Source organism: Acipenser ruthenus, chromosome 4 (assembly GCF_902713425.1).
Source record: "Acipenser ruthenus chromosome 4, fAciRut3.2 maternal haplotype, whole genome shotgun sequence".
In the NCBI taxonomy this organism is placed as follows: domain Eukaryota; kingdom Metazoa; phylum Chordata; class Actinopteri; order Acipenseriformes; family Acipenseridae; genus Acipenser; species Acipenser ruthenus.
In genome coordinates, this window is record NC_081192.1 from 9,863,215 (window position 1) to 9,885,171 (window position 21,957).

Below are 21,957 nucleotides of genomic sequence, written 5' to 3' on the forward strand. Positions count from 1 at the left end.
TAGAGGCTATGCTATTGTTGCTAAAAAAAATCCTCTTTTTATTTTAAAGTGGTTTTGCAACAAACTTAATTGTCATTTTATGATAATTAAGGAGGGCTTCAGATGTCATGCATCAAGAAAACCATGTGCTGTGCTAAAGCTGTGCCAATAGGCTACTGTTACTACTAATTCAAACTATCTACTATTAATGTGTGCTTTGCTTTACAATTACTCAGCAATGCAACCTTCAGAATAGGTACATTGTACTATGAAGTTTATAAAACAAAATCTGTCTGGTAAAAGATGTATGATTCTTAACTCAAAACAATACATTTTCAAAGAAAGACTATAACTACAGTATAATAATTATTATAAGAGAAGTACTTTGTATTAAAATATTTGCCAACACCAGGGTTTGATCTCTGCCCCCTCCAGAGATTTACCACTGTAAGTCTCCCTGGATAAGGGCGTCTGCTAAGAAATAAATAATAATAATAACACACATTTCCAAAATCTTGAAAAGTATAGTACCATGACAGTATGATGACATTAAAATGATAGAAAACAAACATAATAAAGAAGTTGCTACCTGTCAAAGCTGCAGATAAACGTTTCTAATTGTACTTTTTTTAAAATTCTAGACAATAAAAGTACATTTTCTCTCATGTATTACCAAAGGAATGCTTCATTTTCTATTGTTCTCGTGATTCCGAGTGATAACCTTTAACCGTCTACTGTAGTTAAGTGAAGCTGAAATTGTTAAAACAATACAGTCCTACTTTCTTATTGTTTAGATACCTAAAGAAAATGTTTTTAACCCTGGTCATTTTGATCTTGGATGAAACTTCTACCTTGATCCATTTGGGAAACCCTTTCCTTTAGCAGGAAAAAGTATTATTACAATAATAGTCACATGCCAAAACCAACAGTGCAAACTAAATGCTTTTCCACACTTGATTAGAATGTCAGATTAATTTGTGCTTGGATTTTAGAAAAACAATACAGCAACAGAATACAATATTGCAATGCTAAGAAATCTATAGCTGTATTACATCAAATTAAATGTATTTTATTTTAATTTCATAAAGTTAAAAATCGTCTTCAGATTCAATGCTGTGGTATAAAGGAAATCTGGAGAAGCCTGCCTCTCAGTAATGTTGGGCTTCGTTACATCGGCCAATGCAATTGCCCATACTCTTGGTACATACAGTAATTAGTCTTATTACAATTTCACCCAATTGTTTTGGTAGAAGTTATTTTTCATAGCTTTGTCAAGGTCAAGTTAAAGTTTTTGTGAACATGACATATTGACCTTGTTTGATGCTTTATGGTATTATTCTATATTATTTTTTTTAACAGTGACAGGCTATGAAAGAAGATACCGTGCTGAACCTGATACAATCTCAAATGTGCCGGGAAATAGTGTTATTTTCTTTTTAAATGTATTTAAAAATACGTATTACTGTATATTTGCAATACGTATGTGCATGCAATTATAATGCAATGTGTATCTCACAGGGCCATGTTATTTTGGACGTAAATTGTTACCACAGCAAATTATAAAGTAGCAAATTATTATCAATGCTGTCTGTTGAATGAGCTGTAGCAGATGTTGGAATATATATATGTATGCTTGTATTAAATGTCTCACAGCTTTTGCAGACTGTTTGGCACTTTTCCATATGGTCTTGCCTGTTGTCTGGTATGAAAAACTGTTAAATCTACGGCTAATTAGGTATGGGTCATGGTAGCTGAATGCAAGTCAAGAGTTAACATCCAGAAGGTTGACCTAATGGATTGGATCTTGAAAACTTTTTATTGTATGTTTTTACTGCCTGAGACTAAGTACAGTACATTAAAAAAAAAAAAAAAACAGATACAAACATATGTAATCTCTACAGTGCAAGCCAACCTAAAATGTATACAGTACTACAATTAAAGTTTCTCAGCTGCCTGGTGTATCTTGTAGTATCTTGGATCTTCCACAAAGCAATGTGCCAGAATTCTACTGTCCAATAATTGAGAAAGCGCTGATGACAGCACACATGAATATGGATACATTCATATTTCAGAAGAGAAAAGCCAGGGACCGGTTTATCTTTTTATGACACTGTCATCTGCAGTTATTTGTACAGTATATTACAGTCAGCCTGGGCAGTAAACCAATTTTCTTTGCCATACTAATAAATATATTGTACAAGCAGGTAATTCTGACATCCTAGCAACAATAACACTTACATTATTTAATTTAAACAATCCAAACACATACTAGAAACCATATAAATACAGAATGTACCTTTCAAAGCAACTGTGGCTGTTTCCCGTACTAACAAATTTATCATTTTGGACATTGGTTACATTTGAGGGCATATATATTAGTGCTGGGATAAATATCTGAATATTTGAACAAATATTTTTTGACGTGTATTTGGATACAAAAATCAGATATTCGTATTTGCTATAAATGACAAAAATACCTTGCATTTATTTACCATCTCACCAGAATTTGCACGACAGTTTAAAAAAATGGCAAATGAAAAAGAGATCTGCAGGGGCTACGTAGAGCTTCGGACGTTTTCGTTTAATGGCAGAATATTCGAGGCTTGGATTGCTTCCGCTGAGCGGCCCCGTGGGATTGGATAGAATAGGAAAGAGGGGTCTCATTGCGCTGGAGCCTTGCTGGGAAGAGGCGCTGCCTCCAAGACTGGTTGTCCCGGCAACCCTGAAAACACATAATAGCTGTCCGGCTCGCCGAGCATGTCGACAGAAAGAGGAAGGAAACGGCAAGGTGTTAAGTTAGTTTAGGACTCGATCGCTGAGCGCGAGAGCAGGCCACATCCCGAATTCGATTAACCCTTGCGGTCCTATGTTGGACCAGGTCCGACATTACAATTTTCCCTTTCCGGTCCAATGTCAGACATCATCAAAAAGACGTAAAACACAGGTCTAGTCATTTTTTCACCGGAAAAAGCTGAGAAAACCATTCAAGACAGCTGCTTCTGCATCCAGCGCTCAAAGAATATCACAGACATTTGAAGAGCTTTCTGAGATATAGTAATAAAATAATGACTTGGATCGCGTTATTGACGAGTTTGGTGATAAAACGAGTGATCAGGAGATGATTTATCAGTATGCACGACTATGAAGAGGTATGTGAAAAATACAGCGAACAAGGGGTGGGGCAGGGCTGGAGATGCAGTACGGAGTGTCCTGTTGATATGCAGTGCCTTTTAAACCTGTTTTACTGTGCATAAAATACTTTTAAACAGCGCATCTAAAATAAACTGCGCATGTGAAAATAAATTGGACCTGATGCACCTGAGACGCGCTGAAAAAATGGACCGCAAAGGGTTAAGGGAATTAGAGTAAAGCCTCATCCTGGTGAGGTAGAGTGCTTAGTTGCACTGATGCACAATATGGCCGTGCTGAGAACCTCCCTCAACAGAGGCTTGCGGGTGTTGCATCTAACCTGAGGTCAGGGAAATGAGACTCACTACCCCCAAAAGATGGACCCCTGGCTCCCCGCAGAACCCCACACCTGTGTCACGCATCACATGTACTAGAATGAAAACATACAAGACAAACAGTGTAGTTAGTAAAATTAGACTATATGATTTTATACCTGCCGCTCAGTGGAGAGGAAAACCCCCCTTTGTTAGGAGGAAACCTCTGGTTAGGATAGCCCCAACTGAAGGCATACTAACTATTCTTTGGTGGGCTGCAGTGATGTCAGAGAATGATGAACAAATGCAGCCCTCTGACGATGTCCAGTGCCACATGTTCTTTATAAGATGTTGATTGACGTTAGCTTAGCTGCTGAGGTGGCTGCTCCTATCCTGAAAGAGTGGGGAGTATACAATTAAGGTGGTAGCCCTGCTCTAGAGATGAGGGTGGCTAGGTGGGTTGAGAACCAGTGCCTGGTTACCACTGAGTGTGAACTGTCGATGAACAAAGGAGCCGAAAGGTTTCTTCTGGGACATGTACCTTGACATGGATGTATACGGGCATATCGTGGAGTTAAGTTTGGAAAGCTGAATGAATTGTCCTTCGTGCAACTGATCCATTTTGGAGGTGCAAAGGCAGATGATGAAGTAGGAGTCAGGTACTAGGCTAATATCGCTGGAACAGATGCCGAGAGAAGGGAAGCTGGTAAGGCATAGGGTTTCCATCAGTAGATCTTTGAAAGGGGAAAAACAACCTATCCGGAGGATTTGAATCAGCGAGAGGAGGTCTGTTGATATAGGTAGCAGAGACGTGGAAACGGGCTGAAGTTTTTGCTATCCCTCTAAGCATCAGCTGGATTAATGTGATTGATAATAGGGTCACAGATGGTATGGACAGGAGGCGATAGTGGTATTGGATGCCGGAGATGTGTTTCTTCCATGGAATATAAAAGCCAAAATCCAGTCCTGGTTAAACGGAATGGGTTGAATTTGATTTTGGGCGCAGAAGGTTGAGAAGGAAGACCACGCTGTCGAGTATGAAGATCTTGTAGATGACGCTAAGGCGGCTGCCATGTAGCGGATTGAAGCAGGTTGGAGATTATTGTATTTATCTGAATAGCAGGTCCTGGAATCGAGGGAACTAGTTGCCGGAATCTGGGGACCTTTTATATTGCTTTGGCGGAGTGCTGGAGACAAGCAGTGGCGTCAAGTTGTGTTAGCTGCTTGTGATCCTGACATGCTGTAGCCAGATTGGATTGTCAGCTGTGAGGGCCGGGGTTGAGAAACCAGAAGTAAGCGTGACTGGGGCTGGAGTTGCAGAGGCAGGGATAATGGTGGCTGTAGCTAGAGCCTGATTATACAGTTTGTGAAGCCTGGAGGCATGGTGGCTACAATGGCTTCCGTGACTGGTTGCATTAATCCTTTAATGTCTTTAATAATTATTATTATTATTATTATTATTATTATTATTATTTATTTCTTAGCAGACGCCCTTATTCAGGACGACTTACAATCGTAAGCAATACAAGTAATACAATAAGAGCAAGAAATACAATAACTTTTGTTCAAGCAAGTGTGACAAACCACAATTCAATAATACAGCAGATAATAGTGATAGTTACATCAGGATATGATTAAATAGTGATAGTTACATCAGGATGTGATTAAATACAAAGTACTACAGGTTAAACACTTGGCAGATTACAGTATTCTGAAGTACAGGATTAAATGCAGTAAAATAGGGGGCAGAAAAGAGCAAAATAAAGCACATTTACATGAAGGGTGATAGTGTCCCAGGATACAAACAGAGGAGTTCTACAGGTGCTCTTTGAAGAGGTGAGTCTTAAGGAGGCGCCGGAATGTGGTCAAGGACTGGGCAGTCCTGACATCTGTAGGAAGGTCATTCCACCACTGCGGAGCAAGGGTGGAGAAGGAGCGGGCTTTGGAGGCAGGGGAGCGTAGCGGAGGTAGAGCTAGCTAGAGCGGAGCGGAGAGGTCGAGTGGGGGTGTAGGGAGAGATGAGGGTCTAGAGGTAGCTGGGTGCAGTCTGGTCAAGGCATCTGTAGGCTAGTACAAGAGTCTTGAACTGGATGCGAGCGGTGATCGGGAGCCAGTGGAGCGAGCGGAGTAGTGGAGTAGCGTGGGCGAAGCGAGGCAGAGAGAACACCAGGCGGGCAGCAGAGTTCTGGATGAGCTGGAGCGGACGGGTGGCGGACGCAGGGAGGCCAGCCAGGAGGGAGTTGCAGTAGTCTAGGCGGGAGAGTACCAGGGCCTGGACCAGGAGCTGGGTAGCATAGTTGGTGAATAATAATAATAATAATAATAATAATAATAATAATAATAATAATAATAATAATAATAATATTTGCTTATTTAGCATATGCCTTTATCCAAGGCAACTTACAGAGACTAGGGTGTGTGAACTATGCATCAGCTGCAGAGTCACTTACAATTACGTCTCACCCGATAGACGGAGCACAAGGAGGTTAAGTGACTTGCTCAGGGTCACACAATGAGTCAGTGGCTGAGGTGGGATTTGAACCGGGGACCTCCTGGTTATAAGCCCTTTTCTTTAACCACTGGACCACACAGCCTTATAATATGGACTGTGTTAGCAGAATATTACACAAGGACTGCTGTGTTTTTGTTTTGTTTTGTTTTATTTTCATTTGTCTTAAGAAAAGAAAGAAAATTTAAATTGAAGTATTATTTCCATTCTGGTCTTCAGTTTCCTTTGTTACTCCAACATATACAACCAGAGAGAGAGAGAGAGAGAGAGAGAGAGAGAGAGAGAGAGAGAGAGAGAGAGAGAGAGAGAGCCTTATCACATGACTATGGCATATCCCCTTTTACTGATAACACTTTAATCTTTGTTCTATGTTGTCAATAGCCATATCTGAGCAAAGCTGCACAAACAGTACAGCTGAACTTTTGGATTCATTCAATCCTGAGTGTAAAAACTATAGAACTGACAATCCGTGTGAGAATATATTCCTTTTAAAACTCAACGTATCAGCATGGCTGTTCATGAAAATCCAGCTGTTTCTCTGTCTCAGGGTATTCGTATGATGTTTTATGTTATGACGCCGAATGAAACTGCATTCAGAAACGAGGAAGAGGTTCCAGACTATGTCCAGCAGGTGAGGATCATTTTAAAGACATATTTCCCCCACCCCTTCGCAAGTGCCTTAATTTGATGGTGTTTTATTTAAAGAAAGCCATACCTCTGTCTAAGAAAAGCACCAGGAAGAGAGTGACTACTTCTTGATTCCTTGATAAATACTGGATGTTTGTTTGTAGCAAATACAGGTACATTGGGCCTTGATTTGTTGTTTTAAGATGTTAAAAAATGCAGACTTTATCAGTCCTGTGCCTCACAATAGGCACACTGCTTATTAAGTGAATACATGTGTTTGTTATTGGACAGTAAACATTTTGAATGGCCTGCTATAAACTATTTTGCACGAGAGGGAGTAATGCATTAAAGTGTCTTAATTAAAATCCAGGCGTGGTTGTAACAAGCCATTTTTATTACTGAGTAAACTGAAACAATTATGGTGTTTTATCAAGATACATAATGTTAAACATCTTGTGATTATTTGCTTCTGAAAATTCAGAAAATCCGTTTTAGAATTATCCCAGTTTAGTCCAGCTCTTTATGGGATATTCAGAAAAGCATAAGTTATAGTAGAATCAACTGTAGGAGTATACAGTATTGTAGTCTCTACGGCATCAATCCCAATCCTTTTTTTGATGTACTGTACAGTATGAGCTAAAGCAATCTAAAGGCTAACATTCTTTCTGCATTCTGTATACTTCTGTACACATACTGGAAAACAAATCTTGCAGATAAGGTTGAAAAAAAAAAGTTTCTTAAGGTCTCCACAGACCATTTTTTAATTGGCGATGAGACATTTTCGCAGCGACATGACCATACACACCAGAAGCAACACAGAGGCGATACGACAGGTTTGAAAACTGCCAGATCTATACAACTGTTCAAAATTGCTATTGACAAAACTATGATCAAGACTGGTACATATTCGTGAACATGATGTGGAAATTACGAGTGTCTAATCAGGTGGTATTTCAACATATATGGCAATAAATCATACACACCAGGCTTATCCAGTTTCTTCGAAATGGACTCCCATATATTATCTTTCAAATCTTTATAATTGTGATGCCCTTTGTCACAGAGCTCTCGGTTTTCTCTGTCATTTTGGTACTGTTTCACCCTGCTGGATCACGTGCATTGAATCTGTTCTCTGATTGCTCAATGCCCTAGTTGAAGCGTGTCAAATCGCAAAAAATAGGATTCAGTCCTATTTATTTAATATTGCTCCAGTGCCACCCTGGTGCCACTTCTGCGTGGCCTGTCACTTTGCGTGTGGTGTGAAAGATACTTACGGTATCAAAAGTATAGGTTTGATTCATTTTGATGCATCGTTGCACAGTTCCGCTTGCCGCATCGCGTCTGGTGTGTAGCAGCCTTTAATGTGGTGCAGTAACCATCATTAACCAAAATAAAATAAGTTAACTTTTTTCTAATGTTTGCATCAAGGTTTGAATGTTACATTCAACTGGGAATACAGCTGCATAAATACGAAGAGTGGTATTTTATTGCCAATAAGATACATTTGTTTAAGTTACGGGTTATTCTACATGCCATTATTGAATTGGGAAAGAACAAAAATTGTTTTAATATGGTACTGTGAGAGGGGAGGGATCTGGACTGGCCGTCAGGCGCATGCATGAGTTTGTAGGGGGTTCGGACACCCCGTGTATTCCCACGCTGTCAGGCAATGTCTTGTTGAGAGGAGTCAGCTGTGAAGAAATCGGCTGATGCTCTGTCATTGGCTGGGGGGTGGGACTATACAGGGTGAATGGCTAAATAAAAAGGCACTGTTTTGTATCCTCTCTGGCTCATACAGGAAGTATAGTGGAGCGTGACTTCACGGCGGAATCCTGATACTGTGAAGTGAAACTGGAAACTCTGGAGCAGCGAGTCGGGGAGTGCGGCAACTCCAGCGTGAGACACACAGACCCGGTGGTGCAAGCAAGCCACGCACCGGTTATTTACTTGTCACTATCTTAGATAGTTAGCCTAGCGGGACTGAGCCGTCCTACAGTATGTAAGACAGGATATTGAGCAGTGCCTGTTTTCCGGGGCTTCCACCGCTAGAGGAAGCAACGAGCCACGGTTAATACTTTATTTTGTAGTTTTTCCTTAAAGTGTTTTGTTTTCCTTTTTCCTTTCCCCTTTTACTTATTCATTTTTTGGTTTACACACCTGCGTGTGTGATTTATGAAGATGGGGCACAATACCATTGCTAGTAGAGTGCCACCAAACTGTCACAGAAGCACCTGCCAACTGAGCGAGGAATAATAAATCTGGGCGCCTGTGCCAGCGTTTCATATTTGAGCTTTGTGTCAGCCTTGTGTTTTCCCACACCCTTCCACAGGTAAATTACATTTGCCCGGAGGATGCAGCTGAACATGTGCTATAGCTGTATGTTTTTGGTGAGTGACACCACTGTAAGGAATTCTAAAATTGCATGTCAATTAAACTTTTCTAGACAAGACATTAAATGGCAAGTAGAATCTCTAAGCAATTGACTTTCATTCCAAATGGCCATATTCTGCGATATACTTTCCACTTCTCATGTACAGGGACTTTACAAAAGCTTGCATTGACAGCGTTCCACAGTAACTTGTCACTGAAAGCCTGATTCTATTGACGTCAGAAGTTTGAATTAGAATATAGTGGATGAAAATTCTTCCTTGCTATAGGTAAATTGGGCTTCATTTTTATTACAGGGCAAGGTACTAACGCTAAGGCAAAGGTTGCTAGTGCCTGATTATGGGGCGCTAGGTGTGCGCAATCAGACGTTGCTTTATAAAGGGATTTGCCATTCAAACTAACCTGCTCCTAGTAGAGCAAACCCTAGTGCAGTAATCCCATCTCTATAATGTTTTCTTTATGAATAGCTTAATATACAGGTCACTATTATTCCCTATTCCTGGAGAAAACAAGTTTAAGAACATCTGCTGTACATATGTTGTACTCTGCCATGCAAAGCCATAGTTCAGAGTTCACAGTTTCTCAAAGAGTCTCTTGACCATTTTAAGAGCCTAATATGTATTGCTTGGATGTTTCAGAACATTGTTTTAGTTTAAATTAGGTTGCAGAACTATCAGTATCTATCAGCAAAGCCAGTTTTATATAATGCCCCATAAACTCTTTAATAAAATGTGTGCAGTTTTGGACACAGAAACACATGCACTCCAGACCTGTTTTCTCGAACTGTACAATGAAACTGACCTACTACAAGAATATCTTGTTTAAGAACATAAGAACATAAGAAAGTTTACAAACGAGAGGAGGTCATTCGGCCCATCTTGCTCGTTTGGTTGTTAGCAGCTTATTGATCCCAGAATCTCATCAAGCAGCTTCTTGAAGGATCCCAGGGTGTCAGCTTCAACAACATTACTGGGGGAATTGGTTCCAGACCCTCACAATTCTCTGTGTAAAAAAGTGCCTCCTATTTTTTGTTCTGAATGCCCCTTTATCTAATCTCCATTTGTGACCCCTGGTCCTTGTTTATTTTTTCAGGTCGAAAAAGACCATGGGTCGACATTGTCAATACCTTTTAGAATTTGGAATGATTGAATCAGATCACCGCGTGGTCTTCTTTGTTCAAGACTGAATAGATTCAATTCTTTTAGCCTGTCTGCATACGACATGACTTTTAAACCCGGGATAATTCTGGTCGCTCTTCTTTGCACTCTTTCCTTTTTGTAACGAGGTGACCAGAACTGAACACAGTATTCTAGATGAGGTCTTACTAATGCATTGTAAAGTTTTAACATTACTTCCCTTGATTTAAATTCAGCACTTTTCACAATATATCCGAGCATCTTGTTGGCCTTTTTTATAGCTTCCCCACATTGTCTAGATGAAGACATTTCATTTTTCTATGGATGTTTTCTCTATTCTACTTCTGTTAGTCTCTGCTTCATACCTTCAGTTTGCTTTTCTAAAATTGTAAACCTTAGTTTTAGTCATTACTTTTTGGGTTTTAAAAATCACTTCAAATGAATCCATGTTGTGGTCTGAGTTTGCCAGTTGCTCTCTGACCTCTGTTTTAGTTATTCTGTCTTCGTTATTTGAAAAGACTAAATCCAGGCATGCTTCCCCTCTAGTCGGTGCCTTGACAAATTGCGTTAGGAAGCAGTCATTTGTCATTTCCACCATTTCAATTTCATCCGTCGTGCTCCCCACCGGGTTTTCCCATTTTATATGGGGGAAGTTGAAATCCCCCATTAGTATGGCTTCTCCTTGGCTACACGCATTTCTAATTTGTCATTGTATAACAGGTTATTTTTCTCGGCGTCTGAATTTGGCGGTCTATAGCATGCTCCTACTATTATGCCCTTTGAATTTTTGTCCATTATTTTGACCGATATTGATTCAGCGTTTTTTTCTTCGTCCAGATTTAACACCTGGGCTTCAAGACTATTTCTTATGTATAGCGCTACCCCTCCGCCTCTTCTGTCCTGCCTGTCTTTCCTATACAGTGTATACCCACTAATATTATATTCGTCTTCATCACTCTCAGACAACCAAGTTTCTGTAACACCTATCACATCGTAGTTACTTGTTAATGCAATGGCTTCAAGTTCTAACATTTTGTTTCTGAGACTTCTAGCATTTAGATAAATACATTTAATAGCTGTCTTACCCGAGTTGTTGCCCTTGTTTTGATGTGGTCTCCCTTCTGTTTTTTTGTTTTCTCCCCCCTTCCTTTCTAGTTTAAATGCTTCTGGACCTCCTCAAGGATCACTGAGTAGATTGGTTCCCTTTTTGCTTAAGTGCAGTCCATCCCGCCTATATAGATAGTCCTTGTTGTAGAATGTGCTCCAATGTTCAAGAAAGATGAAGCCTTCCTGTGTGCACCACAATTTCAGCCATCCATTTTGATTTCCAGCTGACCGTTATTGATTTTCTTGTATTACTCATGTATTACTTTGTCTACTTCTAGGCTACCCCTTTGTTTATTGGAATGTTGGTCCTTGAGTTCTTACTGAGCTGGGTTAAGAATGGGCGGGCTGCCATCAGGGTTAATGATGGAATCACTTCACTTTCCGCAGGCGTCCTATCCAGACTTCCAGGGTAAGTATCGCTGTTAAACTGTATATATTGTATTAGAAGTATTTTACAGTTTAAAACCCTCCTTTAAAATTAATTGGCATGAGGCACCCGAGTGGTGCATCCAGTAAAGGCACTTCACGTGGAGTGCAGGATATGCCCTATAGCCTGAAGGTTGCCGGTTCGAGTCCAGGCTATTCCACTGCCGACCATGGTGGGAGGGCTTAGGTCAGCCAGGGTGTCCTCGGCTCAACCTCACATTAGCAACCCCTGTAGACTGGCCGGGCGCCGGCGGGCCTGCCTGTAAGTTGCCCAGAGATGCATGGCCCTCTGACAATGTAGCTCTGAGGTGACTGCATGGGGGGCCTGCAGAGTGAAAAGAAGCGAACTGCTGACGGTACACATTTCAGGGAGGCATGTGTCCTTCTTCGTCCCTCCCGAGTCAGCAGGGGGGTGACAGCGGTGGGCCGGGTAGAAATAATAATTGAGCTTACAAAATTGTGGAGAAAATAAGAAAAAAAAATTATTTGGATCATCCACTAAGTTAAAAGCATATTGACAGCTGATATTATGTGTCTATTAAGTATAGTATATTAGCTCTAATCAGACTGCACAACACGTGCTCAACTTGGTAGCATTTACATGGATGTCGATGCAGTTGCTGCTCGTAGGCAGCCCTTGTTTAAGGAGTTGCACAAAATTGAAATCCAGAATTTTCTGGGGGTTCCAGGAAGGCATAGTGACATCGCCTCGCTCTGTAACCCCAGGGCTGGGAGCACGGTGGTCAACACCCTAGAAAAAGGTATCATAAAATTCAAGAAAAGCCCAAACCTGTATCTGGAAGGATCCAGCAGAGGTCCCATGTCTGAAAAAATAAATAAATCAAAGTGAAACTGACATTTCTGCATGTACCGTCAAGTGCTGTTTTCAGTCACTAGGCATTTTCACTTCCAATCTGCAGTTACTTGATGACTGGGTATTAAATATGGAGTCTGTGCAAAGGTTTCACCTGTACAGGAAACTGAGCTGGATTTCAAACAAAACTTTGTTAGCTCAAAGTTTTTATAAGATTTTCCACTTTTACTGATGCTCTGTTTGCAAAGCATTTGTAATAGACTGCCATTTTTTCCCATACTTAACTAAAGCCACACTTAGGTACATTGCTGTTAGGAACAGACCCCTCACCTGATGTTGATACAGTATTTGCAATTTTGTATTATTATTATGTTTTGCTTAATGCTGTCTAGGTTGTAGATATTGATAGTAAATGCATCTGAAATGCTTAGGTTGCCAATACAAAGAAATGCCAGTGTTTTACCGGGCAAGGACTATACATAATTAGTTAGAACATTCAGTATATAAATGGTTGATATATAATTTCTGTGAATAGGAGAGAATAACAGGTGATCTTTGGAGAGCTAAACCAGATTGTTGAATATGTTTGTGTGACATCTTTCTGGCGAGTCACCGCTTCAAAACATTAGCTAAAGCTGCAGTGTCCCATAATTTGCACTGTAGTATTTGATTCTAAGTGATTGAGTGTGTGAGTGAGTGGGTTTTTCTTAAAGCAATACAAAAACTACTTAAGACAATTTACTAGCCCCTAAAATATGTGTCTGGGTTGTTTACTACAGTATATGTTTTAGTATCAGTCCTGCAAGTAACTTATTTGGTGATTTTTTTTTGTTGATTTGAAGTGAAAAGCTACGGTTGAGAACAATCTACAGTAACCCAATGTGTTATTATAACAACAACATTGCACTTACATACAGCTTTCACAACCAAAAAGGATGTCCTACATTTATTTTTTTAATATTTCTAGCTCAATGGTAAGAGAGAGTTCTTCACTAATAATGCAACTTGTTAAATGTCTTCAAAGTAAAAAGAAGGCCTCTTTCATTGTTTTAGAGTCTTAGCAAAGAGTGTGGAGCTGTCTACATACATCTATGTTTGGAACAACTACAGATTACTGGAGCTTCCCTGGGACTCCCCTTGGACTTGGTGGCTGACCTTCCTTGGAGTGGACTTTGGATATTACTGGGTTCATCGTTTGTCCCACGGTAGTGTTTTTGTCCAATGCTATGTTGCTTTTATATATATATTGCCTTCCTGGCTGTCAAACACCATAGTTAAATATTTTTTTGTATCCAATTATGCTGTATATTACAATTCTAAGGATGCTATTGAGAGACAATTGTTTCACTTATCACTTTGCACTTTACAGTACTTCAATTCATATTAAAAGTAAACTGACAGAAAATAATGAGCCACCCACATGTAGCCCAATATTAAGTACAGGAAAGAGAATACGGTGGTAGCCATGGTGAAGTATAGCGCATTATTCTCCATGAGAAAATGGAGGTCAGTATGATATGGAGTTCAGTTGACCTGTCCTGCATCTTCTGCACGCATATCAGTACTTCTATTGCATTAGAATCAAAGGGGATGGGACTGTTTGCTAAAATTGTATATTAAATATTATTATTATTATTATTATTATTATCATTATTATTATTATTATTATTATTATTATTATTATTATTATTAAAATGTTCTAAAACCCTGAACAGCAGCCTATTTACATGTGGGGCCTATACCTTCGGGTCATTTCCCATAATGACATTTTCTCATTGGCCTGACAGAGCAATTATTTCAGTCTCTGTAGCTATGTCCAAATCTTTTACTTTCTGACACTTTTCCATTTTAATTTGAAACTAAACACCGAAGTGAGAACAGATGCTGCACAGCCAGGAGTTACTGTATGACAAGAAACATGATCCTGCAAGCAGTTTGAAATGATATTAAGCAGGGTGCAAATCAATCAGAAAGCGTATGCATTTGATTGATATTAAGCAGAGTAGGATAATAACTGTTTGTTTTTTTTTTTTCATTGACTCCCATTATATTCTGGCCAGGACATTTCAATATGGTGATAATATGCAGAGCATGACATTAAGTGGGTTTCACTGTATTATTATTATTATTATTATTATTATTATTATTATTATTAAATGTAGGTTAAGATACATTTTACAGTGAACCCTTAATAGTATTTCAATGAAAATGTTTAGTTCACCATGAATAGTTTAAAATACTATCTGTTTTTTTTAAATTAAAATTAGGTTTTAAATAGCTTACAAACTGACAGATACAGGTTCTGATGTTTTTGCTATAAAACAATACTAGTGCATTGATATAGTAGTCTGCATCTACTTTGTTGGTTTTGGTGAAAACAATCATTAATTTTAGGGTTGTGTTACACAATTACATGTTTGCTACTGTATGTATAATGTCCATTGTATTCCCTTTTAATATCAACTTTATTCTGGCTGATATTATAAGGACATAAGAAATATATTATTATTATTATTAGTAGTATTAGTATTATTAGTATGAATGTATTTATTTATTTGGCAGATACCTTTATCCAAGGCAACTTACAGGTGTTACAGGGCAGTACAGGGTTACAATGCAAGATTAATTTTTAAATACAGAAGAGTTTACAGTAATTGCAATAATACTAGTAGAATACAATATGAACTAGGATGCAACAAGTTGGCATTACAGCAGGTTGTATCTAATGACAGTAGTGCAATAGTGCAAGGATAGTGCATTATGCCATGTATTGGACCTGTAAGATGTATCAGTTTCCTATCTTGCCGGATCACTTGAAATAATTTTCAGTACAGCATTATGAACTGTTTCAGACAATTCCGATCTATCCCGAAGCTTGGCTGTATTGTTAACATTTTTGTCTGTCAGGTTATGACAGGGTACTCCAGGTCCCTGCGCGTATTTCATGTTTTGTGTTATTTTGTATTATTATTATTATTATTATTATTATTATTATTATTATTATTATTATTATTATTATTTAAATGTACTGTATTGTGTTTATTTAAAAACACACTGTTTTATTGTTAGTATTATTTATAGCCTGGATGGGATTAAAATGCCCCATCCAGATACAATTCTGAAAATGCGTGGTCAACAGCGAGTGCTTATTGACAAACTGGCTGTTGACCACACATATGATAAAACCCTGTGCCGAATGTGGTCGTGGGATAAACTAGATAATTAATAGCCAGTTAATCCCTCGGCCACAATATAAAAACAAGAAGCTTTGGCTGAACGGCATTGAGTGTGCTCAGATGAGGGACCTTAAAAGTAAGAATTAGAGAATATAAGCAATTGCTACTTGTGCTGGATTTGGACCAGCACGATACTTGTTTGTACAGTGTTTTGTTTTGTCTGTTTGTTTTGGTCATCATGCCGTTTATTTTGTATAAGTGTTCTATTTTACTTAAACGTTTTATTTACTATTAAATCTACGCACAGGGCATTCATTACCCCAGTGCTGTCTGTGTCTATCTACTTCCTGGCCTGACATCACCACAAGAGTCAGCCTGTTACACAGGTGCACCCCAATAAAAGTCACCTGTTATTATCACTCAAGAGATCCCGAGCTAACTTTTACAGACAGTGCAGACAGTAGTTACTCAGGTTGTCTGCCTGGCATCACATGCAGCAGTGTTATCTGGGATAAATTAATTCAATGGCCTATCGGCTTTCCAAGCATTCCAGTATATCTTTTAATGTGTTGTCTCATGCATGAAGTCAACTGACAAAAGCACACATACCAGGAGCAGGGTGAATGTTAAAGTCTTGGAATAAACCCTAACAATTGTAATATTATAATAAAATATACTTTTTCTCTTTTAAATAAGGATGATTTACATTAATTTAATATTTTCAGTGGACGGGTGTAGACTTACTTATAGTCCTTTTGGCCACCCAGAGAGATGACAGTTTTTTTTAATACATACAGTATTTGCCCACACTTGACCTGTTTACTAAAATGGAAGAGTGAAATTTAGAATGTATCCCTTGTCTGAAAGAAGTTCAATTTGTGTTCCCTCCACGGGTATTTCCTGAATATGGTCCATTAGCCATGGTCTTGATTTGTAACTTTTTTCCTTCTCAGTGTGCAATTCTTGTTACTTTCTGATTTGTTTATGTACATATGCACACTGTTTTTACAGTATATTCAAGTTCTTTCTGAACTCTTGGTCTGCATGCTGCTAAAGCAGACTACAGTGAGTAAAAGGAATGTTTTGTTTTTATAATTAGACTGGTTTCACAGTGCTCTCAGTTTTGTTCAAGAATAATTTTAATTCAGTAAATTTATTATTATTATTATTATTATTATTATTATTATTATTATTATTATTATTATTATTAGTCATAGTAGTTGTAGTAGTCATATTAGTATTATTATTATTTACATGCATTTGCATGGTAGTGTACCAATGCTGGTATATGTATTTTATTTAATTATAGTCACAACTTTTCTTTTTTATTTCATGTGTATTTCATATAAAAACCCAGGGCATGGGTGATGTTTTGCAATGAGACAGCCAACTGCTTCTAACACGGAAAGTATTGCGTTTGAAAATTAAATGGACCCATCTGATATAAAACATATTAAACCCAGACTGATGTAAAATACCTAGATTAACCAAGTCTGGTGGGTTTAACATTAGAAGGACAAGAGATGTACTCATACCTAGAAGCCCTGCAGCAGTCTTTCTGACGGCTGTATTCAAAACACTGTAAATAGTATAACGAAAGGAGAAACAGTCGGATGTAATTTGTTTTTTAAAAAAAAATTTATTGAGTATGTTACATAAACATCTGAACAACCGAAGCATATTATATTATATTATATTATATTATATACATATTATTGTATATATATATATATATACACACACGCATTTATTTTACAAATCACAACAAGAAAATGTAAATAAATAAACATCTGAAAAGACATTGGTTTACAACATACACTGAAACTGAAAATAGCAATACATTTTTAACTTTTCAACAGAAATGGGTTTATTATCAGATGCGCAAAAGCAACTGAACGACGTAGATAAATAAACTCAGAAGAACTTTCTGCACAGGGCACAGCTGCCTGAAGATTTATTTTTATTGCACTTGCCAACCTGGCATTGGTGTCTCTTGCGGCTCTCAGCGGGGTTGCCAGCTTCAGCTGTGGGTATGCGCTTGGCAGTCTCTCTCTGTTCCAAATGCTTCTTGCGAAGTTCCTGTGCTAACTGTAAAATATATTCTCTCCTTGGTAAATTCTTCTCCGTGCATTCTTTGTAAAGTACTCAGGGGTTGATGGCTGCTAGGTCCAATACATTGTAAAACACCTGAAAAGGCCAACGTCAGGAGCCAGCTTTCACAGAATACTTCAGTGCCATCTGACCCAAAACATCAACTCCATATTTTCTTGTGTTGTAAAACTCCACGGTCTCTGGTATTTATTTTCACTAGTCCCGATGCTAGTTGACTGACCAAAACAGCACAGCTGGAAAGCAGGCGCCAGCCTTTGAAAAGGCTGATTGAAAAACAATAGACTGTCAGTCATTCACTCAAGCAGAGAGTAGAGTAATCTAATTACAGCTAAACACACTGTGAACTGGTAAATAAAAATATTAAAGTAGAATACCGTTCTGTACATTCAAAATACAATTGTTTTCTGTGTGGCCGTCAATGTGACTGCTCCCTGGGCTTTTAGGTATAATGTAATATATCTCCTACATTTCTGCACTCCCGCGTTTCGTGCTTGGTAAGAATATTTAATACATACGGACAGAAAGGTACATGAACGTGCAGCCCCATATATGTTACATGACTGGAGAAAATTACATTTTAAAACCAAAAAACGCCAAAATGACTGCCGCGGGGCTTCTAGTGTTAAGACCTAGATGGATCCAGACCAACCCGTAGCATCTCTGTCTGGTATTTTATAATTCTAAATAAAATGTGCTATTGAGCCTAACAGCATGCTGATCTTGAGATATGTACATCTTAGTTATATGCTGTGTCAAACTCATGATCTATATTACAGATTTTGTTAAATTCCCTTCTGCCTGGTCCTCATTGGCTAGTGGTAAATAACTTGTAGTCCATATTATTTTTATCTCTGGAACCTTCTAGAACCATCCTCTTAAGTACTGATGAGTATTCCCCCCCCCCCCCCCCCCCCCCCCTGATAAATCATGCTTGATTTATATGTTTCAGTACAATGGGTGATAATGTCATCAAAGTTTTTCCCCAAAGTGGTTATATTGCTGTAAATCAACTTTTGGCCTAACCCTTGCTTGTTGACTTTGGAAATAGTTCAAACCTAATATTTTAAATGATATTATTCTATCTAGGTGCATAACGCCATTTACTTTACTGTTCCTGTTTTGCATAATGATCTTATGTCCAGATATTGTAAGCTATACATAAATAGCAAACAATTAAAATAAATAAATGCCAAACAAATAAATACTGTAATAGTATCTAAGTCCTAAATGTTTCCATTGATCCTTTGTTAAAGATTTTTAAGACATTTTGTCGGTGCATGTGCCTTATCCAAATAAGCATTCCAGAATACACAGGTAGGACAACTTTGAAGAATAACTGCTGCTCTTAAGAGGCTCTCTTGCCATTAATCTTTGGTTTCTAGGCAATATATATATCTTTTACAATTCAGTTAGCAGCTCTAACCCTTCAGCTTATAAGAAGGATTAAGTAGAAACAGGTTACTGATAAATGATTACTTGTTGATCTTATTTGTATGCGAAGAGAGGCCTTTGGGGATTTCTCTGAGCCGAAAAGGCACACAAATTTTTGGACTTCCAAAAGGAAATGATGATCTAACATAAATATCCAGATGTGCTCTGCAGATGTATTAGGTTACAGTTTGTAAGAGCTGGTTGTCCTACCTGTGTCTTCTGAGAGGAAGTTGTAAATAGTAAACACATTAACTACATGCTCATAGCAGGAAGCATCGTCAGCAGTACTATTTTTCTTTTTAACGCCTTCCTCTGTCTTCTTTATAATATTTTGGGAGTTGTAAATCAAGTTTAATTTCAGAGGAGACAAAAAAACAAATCAGTAATAGTAGCTGTTGTCCCTTTCATCAGTTTTAAGTAAGAATTTTATAGTCCTGCTATACAGTTTACTCACACTTTTCACTTGTCTTTAAACTCCCTGTAACAGGGGAGATCTGTGCTGACTCGTCTGGCGTGTTCATAGTGCTGCAGGGAGAGGGCAGCAGCTCGTCAATATCCGCCTGTCAGGCATGGCGGTGACACGGAGAGGGGGGAGAGTGGGTGTGCGAACTTTCCTTCTCTCCGAGTGGCTGGGAGGCGGGTCTTGGGAGAATTGCCATTGGAAAGGAGTGCGGCGGGATACACACACCTATTGGTCATTTTGGATTACGCGACGCGTTATCCAGAGGCCATTCCATTCCGATGTCCGCTAAGTCTGTTGCCAACGAGCTCGTGAAGGTTTTCTCCCGGGTGGGGATCCCCAGGGAGATACTGACCGACCAAGGCACCAACTTTATGTCCCGGCTAATCCGCGGAACATGTAAGATTTTGGGGATTAAGACCATTAGGACCTCGGTGTTTCATCCTCAGACCGATGGTCTTGTGGAGCGCTTTAATAAGACCCTTAAGAGCATGTTGCGCAGATTTATTAGCAGTGATGTGCGTTACTGGGACCAGCTGATTCCTCCCCTTCTCTTTGCGATCAGAGAGGTACCCCAGGCTTCCACGGGATTTTCGCCATTCGAGCTGCTGTATGGGCGAAGACCCCGGGGTGTGCTCGATCTGGTCAGAGAGATGTGGGAGGAACAGCAGGATAATTCGACTAATGCAGTCCGGTATGTGTTGGACCTGCGCAAACGTCTTGAGTCTGTAGGGAAATGGGCGCATGACAATTTGCAGCAGGCACAACACAGACAGGAGACCCAATACAATAGAGGAGCCCGGTTGCGCACATTTCAGCCGGGGGATAAAGTGCTTCTATTATTACCCAGTTCTGAGTCAAAACTCCTGGCTAAGTGGCAAGGACCCTTTGAGGTTACACGCCGGGTTGGGGCGGTGGATTATGAGATCTGCCAGCCGGAGCGACGGAGAGAGAAACACATTTATCATGTTAACCTCCTGAAGCCCTGGCTGCAACCGGAGGCATTGGTAGTGGCGCAGGCAGATGACGTCACCGACCTGGGACCTGATCTTTCTGTGTTGGCGAAAACAGGGTCGGTACAGATTGCAGAGAATCTGACACCTACACAGAAATGTCAGGCTCGGGCGCTGGTGACGGAATTTCCTGATGTGTTTTCTCCCGTCCCGGGGCAGACTCGGGTAGCCCATCATCACATTGAAGTTGAGCCGGGGGCGCTAGTTCGCCAGAGGCCATACCGTGTACCTGAACGTAAAAGACAGGTAATAAAAACAGAGATTGATGAAATGCTGAGACTGGGGGTAATAGAAGAGTCCCAAAGTGACTGGAATAGTCCAATTGTTTTAGTGGATAAGCCGGACGGGTCAACTCGATTTTGCATTGACTTCAGGCGAGTTAATGAAAAATCGAAGTTTGACGCTTATCCCATGCCCCGGGTAGATGAATTGCTGGAGCGTCTAGGCACGGCTCATTTTATGACGACACTGGATTTAACGAAGGGGTACTGGCAGATACCCCTGACCCCGGAATCCAGAGAGAGGACGGCGTTTTCGACTCCCTTCGGATTATACCAATTTAGGACCATGCCCTTTGGGTTGCACGGAGCACCAGCCACTTTCCAGCGGATGATGGATCGCATTTTGCGGCCCCATCAGCAGTACGCCGCTGCTTACATAGATGACGTGGTTATCCACAGTGAGGATTGGCCGAGTCATCTGTGTAAGGTAGCGGCAGTATTGCAATCCTTGCGGGAGGCTGGGCTCACTGCTAACCCAAAGAAATGTGCCATTGGGAAGAGTGAGTCGGAGTATTTGGGGTATCGAGTAGGGGGTGGCCAGATCAGACCGCTGATTGCTAAGGTGAAAGCCTTGGCTGACTGGCCGGTCCCTACAACCAAAACCCAGGTGCGCTCTTTCTTGGGACTAGCGGGCTATTATAGGAAGTTCATTCCGAGCTTCGCCACGCTCGCTACGCCCTTGACAGACCTCACCCGGAAGGCTGCCCCAAATACGGTTCAGTGGACGGAGCCGTGCCAGAGGGCCTTTCTCGCCTTGAAGCGGAGGTTGTGTAGCAAGCCAGTGCTATGCAGCCCGGATTTCGGTAAGAGGTTTACCCTGCAGACGGATGCGTCAGAGACAGGTCTCGGGGCAGTGTTGTCCCAGGAGGTGCGGGGAAGCGAGCACCCGGTCCTGTATATCAGCAGGAAGCTCCTTCCCCGCGAAAAGAACTATAGTACCATCGAGAAGGAGTGTCTCGCGGTAAAATGGGCAGTCGAGTCACTCCGGTACTACCTCCTGGGGCGACACTTCACCCTGGTTACAGATCATGCCCCCTTGGCATGGCTTCACCGGA

At 40.0% G+C, this 21,957-nt stretch overlaps 1 protein-coding gene across 1 annotated transcript in view; it reads left to right on the plus strand.

The window, feature by feature from the left end:
- Positions 1-6,307: 6,307 nt before the first annotated feature.
- LOC117400687 (alkylglycerol monooxygenase-like) overlaps positions 6,308-21,957 on the plus strand; it is a 74,320-nt gene continuing 58,670 nt past the window's right edge. The window contains exons 1-3 of the mRNA XM_034000963.3: positions 6,308-6,562; positions 11,468-11,598; positions 13,483-13,634. Coding sequence (XP_033856854.1) covers positions 6,440-6,562; positions 11,468-11,598; positions 13,483-13,634 — 406 coding nt within the window. The 5' untranslated portion in view covers positions 6,308-6,439. The remainder of the gene's footprint in view (positions 6,563-11,467; positions 11,599-13,482; positions 13,635-21,957) is intronic.